This window comes from Centruroides sculpturatus, unplaced genomic scaffold (genome assembly GCF_000671375.1).
Source record: "Centruroides sculpturatus isolate CEXI.00-Female unplaced genomic scaffold, Cexi_2.0 scaffold1096, whole genome shotgun sequence".
Lineage (NCBI taxonomy): Eukaryota > Metazoa > Arthropoda > Arachnida > Scorpiones > Buthidae > Centruroides > Centruroides sculpturatus.
In genome coordinates this window covers 108424-123996 of record NW_019385525.1, presented here as the reverse complement: position 1 = coordinate 123996, position 15573 = coordinate 108424, and the positions used below count along the sequence as shown (strand labels likewise).

At 27.9% G+C, this 15573-nt stretch overlaps 1 protein-coding gene across 3 annotated transcripts in view; it reads left to right on the top strand.

Annotated features, from left to right (window-relative positions):
• LOC111639809 (nuclear pore complex protein 14-like) overlaps positions 1 to 15573 on the top strand; it is a 63245-nt gene that overhangs the window by 27285 nt on the left and 20387 nt on the right. For all 3 annotated transcript variants that reach the window (XM_023385758.1, XM_023385757.1, XM_023385756.1), the window contains exons 8-13: positions 5547 to 5644; positions 7919 to 7988; positions 10880 to 11003; positions 11314 to 11466; positions 11534 to 11651; positions 13153 to 13262. In XM_023385758.1, coding sequence (XP_023241526.1) covers positions 5547 to 5644; positions 7919 to 7988; positions 10880 to 11003; positions 11314 to 11466; positions 11534 to 11651; positions 13153 to 13262 — 673 coding nt within the window. The remainder of the gene's footprint in view (positions 1 to 5546; positions 5645 to 7918; positions 7989 to 10879; positions 11004 to 11313; positions 11467 to 11533; positions 11652 to 13152; positions 13263 to 15573) is intronic.

The window sequence follows — 15573 nt, the reverse complement described above, 5'->3', positions numbered from 1 at the left end:
CCAGTTTGTAAAGGTTTTTATCTTTAACCGCAACAACGACAGCTAAAGTATTTTTTCCATCACTGCGGGCTTGATCTTCATCAGGTACACGAATCCTTACTGTATCACCAACAATAGCTGCTGTGTATTTGGAATTTGATGTATTAATCATTTTTTCTGCTTGCTTTTTAAGATTAAACAAAGCCCTTGTTTTAGACACACTTCTTATTTTTTCTTCTTTTTTTGGATTAATTGTTTGGACTGTTTCTTTTTCATTCACCAATTTTGTAATACTAATAATATCCTGGTTTAGATTTTTTCACGTGAAGACGATGTAGATCTTTGAACTTCATCAGTTATATTGCTATGTAAGGGTTGCATTATCAGATGATATTTCATAATGTTTTCTTGGATGGTACCCGGACTTTCAGAGTTTGAGCAACTTTGACTTATTTCGTTGATAGTTTTAAAATGTCTCTGTAGATCCTCTTCCGTATTGACGTTGAACAACGATTCGTTGGGTATAAAATTCTTTAGTCCAACTTTTAACTTTGCTCCAAACATGGCCTCATAGGGGCTGCAGTTTATACCAGTATAATGCGCTCAATTTTTAATCAGTAGTACAAAACGTAATCCTTCCGACCATTTGTTAGTATTGTTAATCTCCAACCAAGAACTAAGCATATTTTCTACGTTTTGATTACATCTTTCTACTGAGTCCTGACTTTGTGAGTGCCTGGGCTTTCCATGCACCATTTTTAACTCAGACCGTATATTACACATTTGTTTGATGATATTATTGGCGAATTCTCTGCCATTATCGCTTTGTAGAATACTTGGTGCACTGCAAATTGTAAAAATATCTAAAAGACCATATGCTACTTCTTCAGCACTTTTGGTTTTTAACTCGTTTAATCGGTTGTTGAAGCGATTATTCATATCACTTAATGATTCCTTCATGATCGTTCTTTTGTCAAAGAAGAAAGATTAACTACTGGTCACATAAATTTAAAGTTCGGTACTAAATGCAATACGCATGAGCAAGTAAGATGTAAGTTCTGATTGGCTAACGTATGCCGAATGATCACTTCTCAACGTATTATTATCACTTTGTCCGACTAGGTGGTAGCAGTATTCATAATGACCGGTCAATTTGATAAATTATTGAAATTTATTACAATGCCCGATTTTGTTGGTCATTATTCATAATGCCCGGGCATTATTCATAATGCCCGTATTAATCACTTTGTCCATAACATATATATATATAGATTAATAAGTCTTAAAATAATGCAAATATTAAGTAAAATTTGATTTCAGTGAATAATGAATCTGTTATATCATATATTTTTAATAAATACTAATTTTTTTTATATTTTTAGTGAGATATAAAATGATTCAAATATATAATAAAAAAAATTTATTTTTTATTTAAATGTTATATTAATACCAATAAAATAATTGCTAAAATTTTATTTTCTTATAAAATTTAATATACTTTAATTACATTGTAATTAACTTTTTTTACCTGTCTAAGGATTCATTCTTTAATGATATTTTGTTTTATTTAAATTTTAATTTATTGAGTTCTTTTAACTTCATTTTGTTTTCTTGTCTATACTCCAAATACATTTTTATTCTCTTTTTAGTTTGTTTTATAAACAGGGTCCATACAGACCTGGAAAGTCAGAGAATAAGATCTTTAGCATCACAGGTCAGGAAAAGTCAGGGAATCTGCAATTACCATGGAATCCATCTCTCACTCTCACTTTTTTTTTTATCTGAATATGGCTTTAAATTCAGTTCAGTATAGGGCAAGGGTGGTAAACCTATGGCCCATAAGGAGAAATCATTGGTACATAACTTATCATATGATTTCAATTTATCATTTGTCTTTTTCAGTCATCCTTTGAGTTTATCACCCAACCATGTTTTTTTCAATCAGCTTTTTTACATTTATTCTAATTAAAGCATATTTGTTTAATTTATTTAAATATTGTTTTTCAAAGTCTAAAACTATGGCATGTATAAACATCTTTAAAGTTAAGTATGCTTACTATATGGCATGTGGACTCAAAAAGGTTTGCCACCCCTGGTATAGGGGGCCTACGAAAATTGAAGTGACCAAAAAGTACCAAGATTTGTCTTGCTTATATCTTGTAAACTATAAATGATAACCTAATGATTTAAATTTTATTGGATAGAAGGATTGTCTGTATTTAAAATGATTGGTAGTGGGTGTGCTCAGCTGTGCAGGGAGGAGTAGCAGTTGTGCATGAACACTGAAAATGGCAATGCCATGAGGCATTTGGGCAGTGAAACTTTGGATTGTGAAGAGATAGAGTGTTGAAATTGGTGTTGATTTGTATCGGAATGATGAGATCTACAATATTATTTAGCAATAATAACCAATAAAATAGAATTAAGTTACCAGCCAATAACTGTGAATTGAAGAAAATTTTCTTAATGTCTAAGAAATTGCAAAGGAAATACAAACAGAAATGTAAGAAATGTAAATCATTGAAAGTAAAAATTTAAAAGGAATCAGAAAAACCCAAAATGACTAATGTCAAATGATGCAGATTTTATGGAGAAGAGCATAAGAAAACAAAGTGCATTAACTCATGGGAATACTTTGAGTGTACTACCACCTGAATCGATAGATATTGACTTGTGATAACCACCAAGTCTTTATTCATATACATCTTATCCTCCCTCTAATAACACACAAAGACAGATTCATGCCTTAAACAATTATGATTGTGTCCCTGTACACAACCCTCCCAATTTTTTTGACCTGCATGACATCTGGTTAACCTTGTGCAATCAGTTGATGCCATGGGGGAGGCAAAGAACTGTCAGTCAGCTTAACAATATTGTATACAGGACATTTGGACTGCATGGCAAACCTCATGCAATCCATTTACAGTATGTTTATTTGTTTATTTGTTGTATTTTTCACTGCTGGCCACATGCAGTATGTGGAGATAATAACCCTGCCAATTTTGGCAGATTGATGATCTGTCTTCTTTCTAACTGCAAATTTTCATCTTCAGATGACCCATGGAATTTTGGAAGTCCACATTTTTCAGAAGTATACCAAAATATCACCATAGAGTTAAAGTTGTTTTCAAAAACAACATCAACAACAACCCACTTTTTCACCAAAACTTTGCCACTCCCATTATAATTTTCAGGAAGGGATGGGAAGAAATGTAATGACCTTAAATGGGTCTGTGCTGGAACCAAAAATAGTATACAAGAAGGGATTTTTTTCCTCTCATGGAGTGTGCAATTTATTCCATTTAAACTATTTTGAATTTCCCATTTCTTTGCTTTAAGAAACTTTGATTTTATAATGTGAGTCTTTTTCTTATTTAAATAAAATTTATGAATTAATTTAAATAAAATCATGAAATTTTTTATATGACATAGTTTTATGTGAAGTTTTTCATTTTTTGTGAATAAAGGTTTTTTTAATAAAAAAAAATTTATTTACTTGTATACAAAATGGGCTTAAATAGACTTGGCCAAATATCATGTAATGGAAAGGGAAAATGCAGAGACCTTAATAGGTCAGGGAATAATGTTGTAATTGATCAGGGGTTCACAGATGGAATTACCTGTATGGATTCGGTATAAATGTAAACAGTAAATGTCTTGTAAATGCTCATGTTTTTCTAATGTCATAAACTAACAGAACTTTACTGTATGTATCACATATTACAGACAAAATTTATTATCTTATATAGCAGCTTCACATGTTTAAAATTAATAAATTTGTTTAAATTCTTTGTAGAATCTTTTAATATTTAGAAAGATAAACATACTGCAATGCTAAAGAACATTTTTATAGCATTTTTGGCCACAGATAGCCTCTTTCTTAGTCAAATTGAACAGAATGAAGAATAAAGTGAAAAAATTTGAATTAAAAAAAAAAAACTCTGTTCTATGGATAATATATAGCTAATGTAAACTACAACAGTGAAATAATAAAAATATGATTACAAAAATACTGTTAAAAATAAAAGTTGACCAGTTGATTTTGTTTGTTGACTTAAGAAGTGTTTCACAAGGAAATAATTTTGCAGAATTTTCTACTCTTCTTACAAGTTTCACTGAATGCCAAATCATTTCTTATTGATTTAATAGAAGGAAAAAAACTAACTATTTTTTTTTATTAATGATATCACTTTTGTACTCCATTAGTATTAGCCCTTTAAGTAGTAGTTTATAGCATTTGTAAAGTGAAGTATTTTATCATCAGCTTGTATAAGAATTTTGTAGACTCCTGGTAAATCCAAATCCAAATATGGATCCTTCTTAGAGTTTGGAGGCTTCTTATAACTTTTCAAAGTTAAAAGCTTTTTCCATTTTATTCCTGTTTATAATTCTTGTAAGAATTCTTTTACTAATTTTTTAAAATATATTTAAATCTTATTAGTAACTTATTCTACTAGATTCTTTATCAGAAATTTAAAGCTTTAAACTTTCAAAACTTTTTAACAGATACATAAATATCTTAATTTTTATTGTATTATTAGATTTGATATAATTGATATAATTTTATAAACATAAACATGTCTATAAACATAGTTTCACATAGTATGGTGGCATAGCTGTTTTTTCTTTATATTCTTGATCTCAATGATTTTTTTTCTATTGATACTTCAAAATAAATTAAAATATTTAGGAATGAAATATATCAATTTATATTCAATTGATTTTAGCGATTGGAAATATAATATGATAGGAATTAGATGATAATGTTTATGATTTTGACAGGCAGAATGCTATTATAATTGTCAAGAAATTAATTTTTTGAAAAATTAAAACATGTGAAGATGATATTGATAGAAGAGTGCTATTTTAAGAAAACGGATAGAAGGAGTTGTGCATAAACTAGTAGAATTCTGTAATTAGATTAGTACAATTAGAATAGATTATGAACATGCTTATGTATATATTTTTAATTAGCATTTTACAGATTTTTCTACAAAGTGAGATATTTCTATTGTTTGAAATTTTATTATGTGATATTATTATTATTATTATTATTAGAGGCTTATATAGTTATAATGTTTTTTTTTTCATTTATATACAGTAGAGCGTCGATTATCCGAATCAATTGGGGACTGGGGTTGTTCGGAAGATCGATGTTTTACGATGTTTATCGATGATAACCGATTATGTATGAAAAAATATATTAATTTATCCCATGTTGACATTTTTCTCCGTTGCGTGTCACTTCGCGTTGAATTTTCGTCGATGTTAGGCCTAACTAAGGCTATTGTATCGTTAAAAATTATTTCTTTATTTTGTACAAACAAAATAAATATATTGAAAAATATAAAAACAATAAAAAATTATACTTCAGAAGTTAATTTAGTATCAAAAACGTAAAATATTTGAGTAGCCGAAGACATAGCCAAAGATTGCAGCGCCACAGCACTGGCAAAAATTTAAATTTGCCGACTGGAATTCTTTCGGATGATTGACTTTCAGATAATCAATGCTCTACTGTAATTGTAAAAAATATATTTGTATTTATTTTTTTACTTATTTAGAAAGGTGAAAATGTATCCTATATTAATTATTATGAAGTATGTTGTGGCAGCACTGATTTACGAAGTCCTCGTTATTGGATGTATCATCAACAGATTTGGTATGTTTAGTTCTTTTTAAGATTAATATAAATTTATTTTCAAAACTAGATTTTTCTTTTGCTAATTTTATGTAATTATAACTTACTATCTAAATGGGCTTACTATCTCAAATTTATACATGTTTTATAATTGTTAACTGCAATAATGATATAACATAAAAGAAAACTTTTAGAGGAATTTCTAAATTTAGTTCTTAAAATGTTAGAATATTCTATAGATATCTCAATTCTTTTATTTTTTTCCTCTTAGATGTATTTTCAACACCAATTGGTAGACTGGAATAATATAAACACTTCAGTCCAAAAGCCTTAATTGTATTCCAGTGAGAATTTAATTTGAAATAAAAATTTTAAATTAATGTTTTTGATCTACGAAAGGAGATCATCTTCAGATCTGTATATTTGATGATGGAATGATTGAATAGAACAATGACATTTTTTGAAAAATTAAATGAAATAAATTCTCGAAATATATAAAAATGTATAAAGTAAATAGAGGTACCAAAAATATAAAAATAAAAAGTAAACACTTAAAGAATATAAATATAAGCAAGATAGTTGTTTTTATATTTATATTATATAAATATAAAAACTATTATATACATGGCAATCTTTATATGATCACGTAACAAACTATGACAACATGACATAAGGGCATTATGACAAAAAGTTCTCTTTATTTTTATTAGAAATAAATTCTCAAAAAATTTTTATTTCAAATTAAAATCTCACCAGAATACAATTAAGGCTTTTGAATTGAAATGTTTTAGATGTATTATTGAATATTGAAAATTTTTAAATTTACATTCATTATTTTTAAAAGTCCAAAACATGGTATCAATTTTTCTCACCAAAAATCAGTTTCAGTTAAGAAATATTTATTCAGTATTTATTGTTGAGATAAATACTGAATAAATTCTTAATTTTACAAAATGTTTTTTTTAATTAATTGATGTGTTATATTGATATTCATGTGAAATTTGAAAATAAAATACCCCAAAGTATTTAAATTCCTAAGAAAAAAAATGGAGACGACACTCTTAAGGAGCAGTTTAAAAAAATACACTTACCTTTTTTCTATTCTGAGACTTTTAAATGGAAAGAACAAGTATTTTTAGTAGCTGATGATGCCTTTTTCAGATTCAAATTCTAAGAATTCAAAATAAAATTTTCAAATTTAGTCAAACTTTCAATTTGTTTAAATGATCAGTTATGCTTTGACATTTGACATGAAATTTTTCAACTAAATTATATAAAAATTTGACAAAAATGTTTTATGTAAATATATAAATAGTAAATATAAAACATAAAAAATAAGTGTAAAAGAATCTAGATTCAAAATAAACTATAGAATAGATATTGTATAAACATATATTATCTAATACTATATAATTAATTAATTCTTGATGTGAAAGTTAGAATATGTATCAAGTATAACTATTCTGTTATAATTAAATTATAAAATTATTTTCTGAAGTTTTTGGTTTGTAACATGTTTTTAGATATTAAGTAAACATTAAAAATCAGCAATTGCAATCTTTTCAATAACCATATATAAATCTATTGAACTGTTAATGTGAACAATACAATTAATGATATTTAATATATGGAAACATATTCTGGATTGAAAGAACAGAAAATAAATAAACTTTATAATTAAAGAACGGTCAAAAGACTAGACTCTTTCCAATGTTACACCAAGAAGCAATTATATAGTGTTAGATAATGCACACTTATACATTATCTATCTAATGATATTTTTGAATTTTTTTTTAACTTACATTTTATTTACTTTATTTTTATTATTTATGTAATTTGTGCAAAAAATATTTCATGTAACTTGTTCCAGCTTAACTGATTAGTTTAATTTGAAAAAAAGTTATTTTGAATTCTTACAATTGGAATTTAAAGGAAGCAACAGCTGCCAAAACTGTTCTTTAGAATATAAAAATAAACTTCAGTAAAATCCAAACATATATATTTTTTTAAATTGTTGGACTGTTAATTTTATTTATGTAGCTTTAATAAAAAATTAAATAGTACTTAACTGATAAAGGAATTTGTACGGATTTTGGTAAATTATTTAATTTGATTTTTGAATACAAAAGAATTTATTTGTTAAATTGATGCAACAGTCTTTTCTCTTCATCAAAAATTATGAAAATATTTTTGTTATATGAGAAAAAGAATGACATAAAATTTTATTTTTCTCTTTTATATATTTTTTGAATAATTAATGTTTCAAATGCTAACGTTTTTCTTACTTTATATTAGGAATATATTGATTTGTACATCAAGCAATTCAATAGAAACAGGAGTTTTGGGATTGAAAAATGATAATAAGGTAATCTAATATTAAAAATGTAAAATTTCCATAAGCTTAATCTATATTGTAATAATATGCATATACTTATTTTGAAAACTCAAATGTTAATACCTAAAGTGATATTTGTTTATGATTCATGTCATTATTGTTTTTATTACATTTTTAATGAAATTTGAACTTGATTTAAATATAAAATTTATTTATTCTTTTTTATAATAGTGTTCTTTAATTTTCTTGTAGTTTCTGTTTGAATATATTGTAACTTTATTTTTCATGATTATTTTTTAAAATCTAAATAAGTTCAAGTTTTTTCAGTGAATAGGCCTGACTTTATACAGGACACCCTGTATGTTAAAATAAAAAATTTTAGTTTTTCTAATCTAAATAATAATAATAATAATAATTGTTAAATAATGTTTTCAGTTTTTTAATTTTATCAATTATTTTGTGCGATGTTGTCAGATCAGTTTCAGGTTCCATTATGAGCTCTTCAATGTTCTTTATTTCTCAGATAATATTTTGATTAGAACTTATTTTGATTAGAAATTGGTTGTAAAGAAGGCATTACTCATAAGTACACTATATTCTTGCTAATTCATCTATTCCTTGCATGAGAATGGTGTCAGATTAGCGAGAGTATCAGATCAATGAGAAGATATAGGCCTAAAGGTGATGAATGACGTGACTTGTTACGCTTGGGTACTGATTCTTTTCAGAGGCAGGTGAACAAATAATAAGGCATGCTGATATGCAATAGTCTACGCAGAAATTAAATCAAAGTAAGCAGGAAAACAATGTATGGCATGACTAACATTTTTGTGGTAATGGAATTACATAAGAGATCACACTGGGGTGTATGCCAAGTTATTATGAGCTTGATTAGCAAGAAAGTACTGTAATTTAATAAATGATGATTTAAATATTTGTATTGAGTTAAGCAGTTTCTAAGGAACTTTTGATAAAGTATTTTGAATAATGCTTAATAAATTTTCTTATCAAATTTATATATGAAATTAATTTGTTTCCTATAATAAATGTTTGTTAAATTAAAAATTTTTGGAATTAGTTTTTGAAAATGAAAATTTATGTTATTTTTTTTAATGTAGTCTTTAATTCTCCATGTCCATTCAAGTAGCAATATTATAATTTAAAGTTCAATTATGCCAGAGTAGAAAATGGCTACCTCACACAGGCAGTTATGCAAAAAAATTATACACAAGAACATGTGTAAGGTGACAAATTTCCATAGTGGTTTTTTGAGGGCCTGTGATAAATGGGGAAAATTTTTTCAACTGAAATTTTTACACAGTCAGATGAATAGCATGTAACTTGAGGATATTATAGAAGTGCAGCTAAGTAAGTCAATTTGATGAAAAATTACCACAAAAATATTAGCAAGTGCAGAAAATCACTGCTATCACATGCAGTTGCACACTAATATATTTCTGGTGGCTTTTTTCAAAAGTCCAAACTGTTCTTCTCTTTTATGATTGTTTTCTGTTTATGTCATATATTAATTTTAAGAATTTTGTAATCTTGAGCAACAAATCAGTAACTGATCTGTTGATTAAATCTTCCTGATGTGATATACTCAAAAGTGCTTGAGGTTTGCTGTTTTTTTCAATTATACTTGTATTAACACCTATAAAGTACAATGGGTGATTGGTTAACAAACAGTTCAGTTAACAAACAAATCGGGTAATGAACACTTTCGCAAAAGATTTTTATATTCAGACAATGAACATCTGACAGAACAAACACAAGAAGAAGCGATGTAAAATAATGAATACTGATTGGTCTTCTCTTGTCTTCAGGCAACAGTTTGAAACTTTTTGGAGTGCAGGAGCCGTCAACATCGATGCCCAACCCAGTATATACTGATTGGATAGTATTCCTCCAAACTTTGAAACGCATCCTTGTAATTCCAGTCTTTTATTTTTCTGACAGAAAAAATTATTTTATAGTATTTGCAAGACTGTTGGGCAGTCACTCGTTAAGTTTTGCATGGATTTTTATTTTCGAAAGGTGAGAGTATAATAGCAAAGGTAGAGAGTGGACGGATAATGTCTGATGTTGCTGAGCAGTAGGCTTGACAGGTCTACTGTAGGCCACAGTTCAATTTATCTAAGAAAGATACAGTATAATCAAGAAGATTCAACCAGCTTAAGGAATAACAAAAATCATATCTGAGAAATAAAGAACATTGAAGAGTTCATAATGGAACCTGAAACTGATCTGACGACAGAAGAATGCCAAGAACTCTTGAATGAAGAACACCAAGAAACTCAGCAACCATATGTTTTCTTTTGAAAAAGAGGATTAATGTCGATATCTGCTATTAAAGATCTTTTGAAGAAGTGGGAGGCTGTCAGAACAATGGTCTTAGAATGGCATCCAAACCAGGTTGAGGTTAATAGGCTTAGGGATCTCTACAATTACAATGCTATTAATTACTTCTGAAAAATCCTAAAGAAGAGAGAAAAGCAATCAACATTAGACAGATTCTTTAACCCTTTCAAATGGAAAAAACATGACTAATAAAAATGCAAGACTGTGTATATGTGTGTTTTTATTATTACATATAAATAAACGTAGTAAGAAAGTATATATATTATTTATTTTTTGGAGTTTTCAGAATGAATTAATTAAATTCCCATAAAAACATATGGTAAATCGATAATCAGTTAACAAACAATTCGGATAATGAATGAAGTCTTGGAACAGATTATGTTCGTTAACCGATCACCCACTGTATATTCATTGAACTTTTATTTGTGTAGTTCTATTTTGTTAATCTTAGATTTTAAGATTTTTGGGGGGGGAGATATTTAAAGATTTTCCAGTCTGATTTAACCAGCTGTTTCCTGTGTAGAGTTTTACAGTTCATATATTTATATAATATATTTCAGCCAATTTGGGAACAATGGATACTTGAAGAAACTTTGAGAGCTGATCTTCCCCTGATAAAAAATCAGGAAACTTATCCCATGGGAATGTCTGTGATTAATTGTTCACAAAAACCAATTGTTATTAGTAAGTATTTTTAAATTTTTATCATTGAATTTAATTTTTAAAAATGTAGTTTCTTTTTAAATTAAAAGATTAGTTATTTCTTAAGTCAAACTTTTTATGAATTTTTTTATTTAAAATTTATTTCATATAATTTTTGAATAAAATCTACACATTTAAATAATTCACTAAATGTTTTGAAATTTAATTATATATGGGGGAAATATATGAAAAAAATGAGAAATATGATTAATTGATTAGGATAAATGAAAAAGTTATTTTTGATTTTTATAAGATTAAAATGATATAAAATAAAAAATGAAAATACTTTTAGATGAAAAGGAATCCTTTCCTCCTATGCCAATTTTATTCTTATTATCTACGAAGGGATATCTCTGTCCTTTTCATATTGTGAATACTTCTGATGTACCAAGTGTGATTAGTCCTCCAGAACCAATTCCTATTGAGGGAAAAAGAAAAATAAATAGTATGTATATTTTATAAATTTTAAAGTACATTTAAATTAATATAATTATTGTTTAATTTTTGCTTAGTTTCAAATAATTTTATGCAAAATAAACAAAATTTAACATCAACTCCAGCCAATTTAAATAATGCATCAACAATCAATAAATTTCCATCAAATGCTCCAAGAATTAATCTTAATACAAGGTAAGAAAGTATTTGTTTCACTAGAAATAACATGGAATAAATAGTTTGTAGATAACTATAATAGTATTGTTTCAAATAAAAAAAATATTAAGAGAAGGGGAGAAAAACATTAAAATACCTAAAAAATAGCCAAATGTATTAAATTTTATTTTTATTAAATATATATTCCACATTTAGAAAAGTTCTGAGACTGTTAAATTTATAAAAATAGCATAAAAATCAATACATTATATGAAATAATTGTTGCTAATGATTATCTTTCAAATAATTTTTTTCTGTATTGATACGTCTTTAAGTGATTTCATAAGATTGTTGAAGCAGCTTTAAGAAGCACTTTCTAGAAAATGCTCTGTTACAATTTCTTCAATGGCTTGAATGTCACCTTTCAATGCTTGTTTAATTCATAAGGAGAAAAGCCATCAGATAACAATTCTAGAGAGCATGGTAATATGATGATTTCATGTTTTATCAGAATTTGATGGATGGTTCAGTCTTTGTTCATCCATTGTCATGAAACTATGAAGTAAGTGCTTGTGATTACATAAGTAAAAATATTGTTGCTTATCTAATAGTTCATTTCGGAACATGTGAAAGTGTGAATGTTGACAAAAAATGAATCACTTTTAAGCTTTATTTTCCCATTGCCAGACAATAGAAACAATGGGAAAATTAGTAAAACCCATTCAAATTAATTTTCTATTTAGTTCTGTTTCTACAAACTAAAATATTGTGATGAGAATTCTGTCAATTGTAACATTATCTGTAGCCATCCACAAAACACTATCTGATTTTTGGATTATAATCCTTGATGATTGATTTTGATTTTAACTATTTGAAACCATATATTTAAAAGAAGCATAAACAAGCATGGAAAAATGAGGTTTGGCTTTAGTTATAGAGAAAAAGTGTTTCTTTCCTCTTCTAAAAATAGTTCTGATTCATCGCTTCATCTTGCTTTATTTAGAATATTCTGTTATTTTCTTTTTTATGATGAGGAAAAGTTTGAATAAATTATAACTAAAGAACAGAACAATTTATAAATCAAAATGTAAAGATAATGAAAATTTACATAATTTATTATTTTAAATTTCTCTTAAGTTATGCAATTTTAATTTGTTTCTTATTTATAGAATAATTTCAGCGATAAGCTTATTATAGCCTATAGAGAATGAAAATAAATTTTAGTTGCCTTGTCTATTTTAACAACTAATTTTATATTTTAATATTTTAAAATATAAAATTATCAAAAAATTTGTTTAGTTAATGATACTATTAACTAAATAAATTAAATTAATACACTCTATTAGAATATCAGTGTTATATTTACTGTTTTAAAATTGTTATTTCTATAATAATTTATTATATTTCTCAAAATAATTTAATTAATTTATTATAAATGAAATGAAAAATAATAATGATTAGAAGTTATTTCATATAAGAAAATGTTTTGTAAAGTCATATATTTTAAGAAAATGTTTATTTTCAATTTATATTATTACAGCTTTAATGGTTTTATTTCACCAGTAAAAGATAACAATAGTTCATCATTTGTTTCATCTCAAAATAAAGATATTGTGGAAAAGAATCAAAATCAAAGCAGTCTTATCTCAGGTAAATATTTTAATAATACAATGAATTAATATACCTTAAACTTTGTAAAGTACTATATTTAGTTTGTTGCTCTACAATGAATTTTTCTTAAAGAGCCGGGACCTAACGGGTACTTTACGCGGGTTCGCATTTATTAGTTGCCAGGCCTGGACTTTTAGCATGCACCGAAATAAATTAAGGACAAAGTTAGTCACCAAAAAAACTCTCAATAATAAATGTTTAATCAAGTCTAACAAATACTATGTACAAGTTTTATAAACAAACAACAAATTTATTAAATAAAAAATCAAATCACAATCAACCCGACAAACTTAAGTCTTATTCTAACTTAGAACTATTTCCCTTGGAATTCCGACAAAACAAAATTCAACTCTTAACTTAGATATAAATTCTCTTATAATTATCAATCCTAACCGTCACCTCAATTAATACTCGGAACCTTTTCCTCTACTCAAGACTTTCCTCTTTTCAACTCATCAAACTCGAACCTTCAATCTCCTACTAGGATTTCCTATTCGACACCTTGGTCACTGCTACCAGCAGACCAACGCTTTCGGTTCAGGAGCTCACCTCGTCTGTCTTCACTTGAGCTACTGTACTTATAGTCTGAGGTGACGTCACAGTTCTAATTGAGACACTCCCCTCATTTACATATCTACACGTAACATTCTTGTTTTCTCTTCATTATCTGGTAGCTTATTTCTCGACAATACTTTAACCTTTTACAACATTTCTTTAACAATTATCGGGATGTTTAGTTGAAGGTTACACAAGTTCCTAGAAAGTCTATTGGGGTGTCCCCCCCTTCAGTGCGGACTTACAATTCTGCCGCTCGGGCATGCACGTGAGTGCGAATGCTAGCTATGGTGCTGTTGTTTCGTCGTCGGTGAGTTGGTTAATCTCTTATCTTCTCGTTTTGAACGTTCTGGGGTGATGGGTGAGGAAACCTTCGTCCTAACTAAACACAAGCCCCAAACAAAAATATAATAAAAGCAAAATAAAAGTAAAATAAAAATAAAGCTCGGACTTGGTTCCTTACACCTTTTTTGAATATTTTTATTTATAAGATGAATTGCTATAAATTATATTAGCATTTTTTATATATGTGGAGTGTTTCAAAAAGCTCATTATATTTCAACAATCTCAAATTTAAATGTATCTTTGATATGATCACTTAACCTGTGAATCCTGAAAGGATAACTGATTGATTAATTTACATAAACTTATTAAATTGTCATTTTATATTGTTATCAATGTGTATATATACAATATAGACAACAATGTGAGAGAACAAATTGCACACACACTTACAAATGCATGCACAGGAAAAAGGAAAAGATCAGTATAGACCAGTGTTTTTCAACCTTCTTGAATATGCAACTCCTTTACAATGTGAGATCAGCCAGGACATGATCTTAGTCTACGACACTTACGGCGCGTGATCGTGAGATCGGCTCTCGTAACGTTTTATAGGAGGGCGGTAATTTTAAGAAAAGGGGATTCAAGACTGTGAGGTCTTTATCCCAAATTGTCAGGGTCCCGACACTAGTTAATCAATCTTATTATACGTGGATTAACATGCGTAAGAGATCTGATCCGGTCACGCAATTAAAAGACATTCTTAATTAAAACGAAATAATAAATTTAATAGAACAAAAATTTAAATCATACAAAGAGTGGATAAACGAAAGACAGAACTACTACAACTAATATACAATTCAGGAGATAATTAAACTTATATTCTACCCTATTCGCTATCGAGAGAGAGAGCTCACAAAACGTTATAAAACATACGACCTGTTTAGTTGTCGTTCGTCTTCTTCTCTGTAGGCAAGTCCATTTACTTCTTCGTATGGGAGATCACTATGTGCACAAATATAAAAGTATATTTCCTACGTGCAGACTCTAGACTTATTCCATATGTGACTCGTCTAAGGACGTTGGTCATCAGGAGGGAAACGTATGTGGAGTTTGGACGCTTTCGGATCTGTCGCTGAACTCCCCGAATTCAGACAAGTTCCCTCTATATCTTCTGAATACCGACCAATCATCGGCCAGTAACTCTTTCGTGAGAACGGATGAAAGGGGGGATGAATGAGGGGTAACCATTTCCCATCTGAGCTGGATTTTAACCAGATAAGGGAAAGTCAGAGGATGTTCTCTTCTGTGAAAGGAAGTAACATCTGTTATCTGCCTTTTCCCACGTTAAAACAGTATTTTTCTCACCAAAAATGAAATAATATTTGGTGACATTATTTTAACGTAAATAATAAAATATTAATTTAGACCCAGGGGCCTTTCGGGTCTCACA